Source organism: Aythya fuligula, chromosome 25 (assembly GCF_009819795.1).
Source record: "Aythya fuligula isolate bAytFul2 chromosome 25, bAytFul2.pri, whole genome shotgun sequence".
In the NCBI taxonomy this organism is placed as follows: Eukaryota; Metazoa; Chordata; class Aves; order Anseriformes; family Anatidae; genus Aythya; species Aythya fuligula.
Window position 1 is genome coordinate 3,761,155 of NC_045583.1, and position 2,399 is coordinate 3,763,553.

At 66.5% G+C, this 2,399-nt stretch overlaps 1 protein-coding gene across 1 annotated transcript; it reads left to right on the plus strand.

Annotated features, from left to right (window-relative positions):
* Positions 1 to 620: 620 nt before the first annotated feature.
* Positions 621 to 2,399, plus strand: BTG2 (BTG anti-proliferation factor 2). The gene is made up of 2 exons (XM_032203459.1): positions 621 to 980; positions 1,885 to 2,399. Exons 1-2 carry the CDS (start codon positions 830 to 832, stop codon positions 2,223 to 2,225), a joined length of 492 nt encoding a protein of 163 aa, XP_032059350.1. The 5' UTR covers positions 621 to 829; the 3' UTR covers positions 2,226 to 2,399.

Genomic DNA, 2,399 nt, shown 5'->3' on the forward strand with positions numbered 1-2,399 from the left:
TCCCAAATCCCCCCGGCTGTGGGGTTGGGGTCCCGCACAGCACCCACCACCCCACTCCACAGGGTGCACAGCACCCAAGGGTGCCCGGCACCCAAGGGTGACCTGGCACCACCTCCCCCAACACCACAAAGGACCCGGGGACCCGGGGTGCCCCACAGCACTCGGGACACCCCGGGGGGACCCTGCCCGACCCCTTTCTCCCATGGGACCCCCAAAAACCCTCATGGGGCCCTGGGGCTGGGGGGTGGGGCGGCGAGGGCCGATCCGGGTCCTGATCTTGATCCCGATCCGGATCCGGATTCTGGTCCTGATCCCGATCCGGATTCTGATCCTGATCCTGGTGTCGATCCGGATTCTGATCCCAATCCCGATCCCGATCCCTTCCCCCCCCCCCTTTTTCCTCCCCCTCCCCCGCCCCCCTCCGCCTGCTCCCCCCGCCCCCCCCGGTGCTGACGTCACTCCTTCCATGGCGCTGAGCTCAGGCGCTATTTGCATACCGCCGCCCGCCTGAGCCAATGGGAGGCGCCGCTCCGATGACGCCGCCCCCCGGCGCTCTATATAAGGGCGGCCCCGAACCCGCGGCCCCCGTGAACCGAGCCGGGAGCAGCGGGGCCGCCACGGGCCGGGAGCAGCCGGGACCTCCCCCCCCGGGCCGAGCCGGGACCCTCCGAGCCGAGCAGAACCGAGCCGGGACCCCCCGAACCGGGCCCATCCGAGCCGAACCGGGCTGATCTGAGCCCAACCGGGTCCCCCCGGGTTGATCTGAGCCCAACCGAGCCGTACCGGGACCCCGGACCCCCCCCCACCCCCCTATTTTAACCGCACAGCCATGAGCCCCCGGCGCGGCCCCCCCCGGCCCGAGATGCTGCCCGAGATCGCCGCCGCCGTCGGTTTCGTCTCCGGTCTCCTGCGGACCCGGGGCTGTGTCAGCGAGCAGCAGCTGCAGGTCTTCGGCGGGGCGCTGCGGGAGGCGCTGGCAGGTGAGGACCCTCCCCCAGGGGCCATCCGAGACCCCCCCCCCGGGGCTTTTCTCCTCGGCAGGACCCGGAGCTCCCTCGGGGGTTTTGCCCCGTGGCCGTCCCGACCCGGTGTCCCCTCCCTGGGTGCCCCCATAGTGCTGGGTGCCTGGTTGTGCCCCCCCCCCCCGTGGCCCACAAGGGGGCTGGTACCCATCCGTGTACCTCCCCCCCTTCCCCAGCACCCACCCGTGTTCCCTTGGGTGCTGGGTGTCCGCCTGTGCCTTGCTTGGGTGCCCACCCGTGTCCCTCTGGGGTCCTGGGTGAGCAGCTCCTGCCTCCCCCAAAGGTGAGGAGCTGGACCCCAGCTGGGGGGGGTTTGTGTCTCGGCACCCCAGAGCCGGGGTGGCCCCCAGCTGCTCTCTGTGCCCTGTGTCTGTGGGGTTTCGGTGCCCCCCACGCACCCATCCGGTGCCCAGCACCCGCTGGGTGGTGCGGGCGTCCCCTCCCAGCCGAAAGCAGCCTTTGTGTTATCAGCCCCGAGACGGGGTGGGTTGCTCGGTGCTGCCCCGAGATAAGGGGCAGCGACCTGCCCCTGGAGGCAGGCTGACCCGGAGGCTGCCCCCCGTCTGCGCTGGGGTGGTGCTGCTGATATTGTATCCCAAGTGGCCGGGGGGAGGTTTTGGGGTCCTGTCTGCAACCCCCCGCTGTCCTGCCTGGGGTTTTAGGACCCGAAGAGCGACACCCCTGTGCCTGGGAGCAAGCGGCAGCCAAACAGCCCAGCTCTCTGCCCTGGTGTCCCCGATGGAGGCAGCCGAAGGAGGACTCGGTGCCCTCTGCCTTTGTGGGATCCCCTGGGGACTGCAGCAGGACACGGACCTCGCGGCGGCTGCTCACCGCTCCCCCCCCCTCTCGCTTCCCTTTGCAGAGCACTACAAACACCACTGGTTTCCCGAGAAACCCTTCAAAGGCTCCGGCTACCGCTGCATCCGCATCAACCACAAAATGGACCCCATTATCAGCAAGGCAGCGAGCCAGATCGGACTCAGCCTCCCGCAGCTCTACCAGCTCCTGCCCAGCGAGCTCACGCTCTGGGTGGACCCCTACGAGGTCTCGTACCGCATCGGGGAGGACGGCTCCATCTGCGTCTTGTACGAAGCGACCGCCACGAAACCCGGGAGCTCCTACGGGATGCTCACCTGTAAGAACCAGATGATGTTCGGTCGCACCAGCCCTTCCAAAAACTACATCATGACTGTCTCCAGCTAAATACTCCTCATGTCCTTACACTGCCAAGACACGGGCTACTGTATTACCTCACCTGAGGATCTATTTTTAAAATGAAGAGCTATTTATATTTTTTAAGAAAATCCAAGAAAATCCAAAATTAAAATATTGGGCACTGCTTCAGACAGGAGCAGTGTTTTCGGTGCCTTTTTTAAA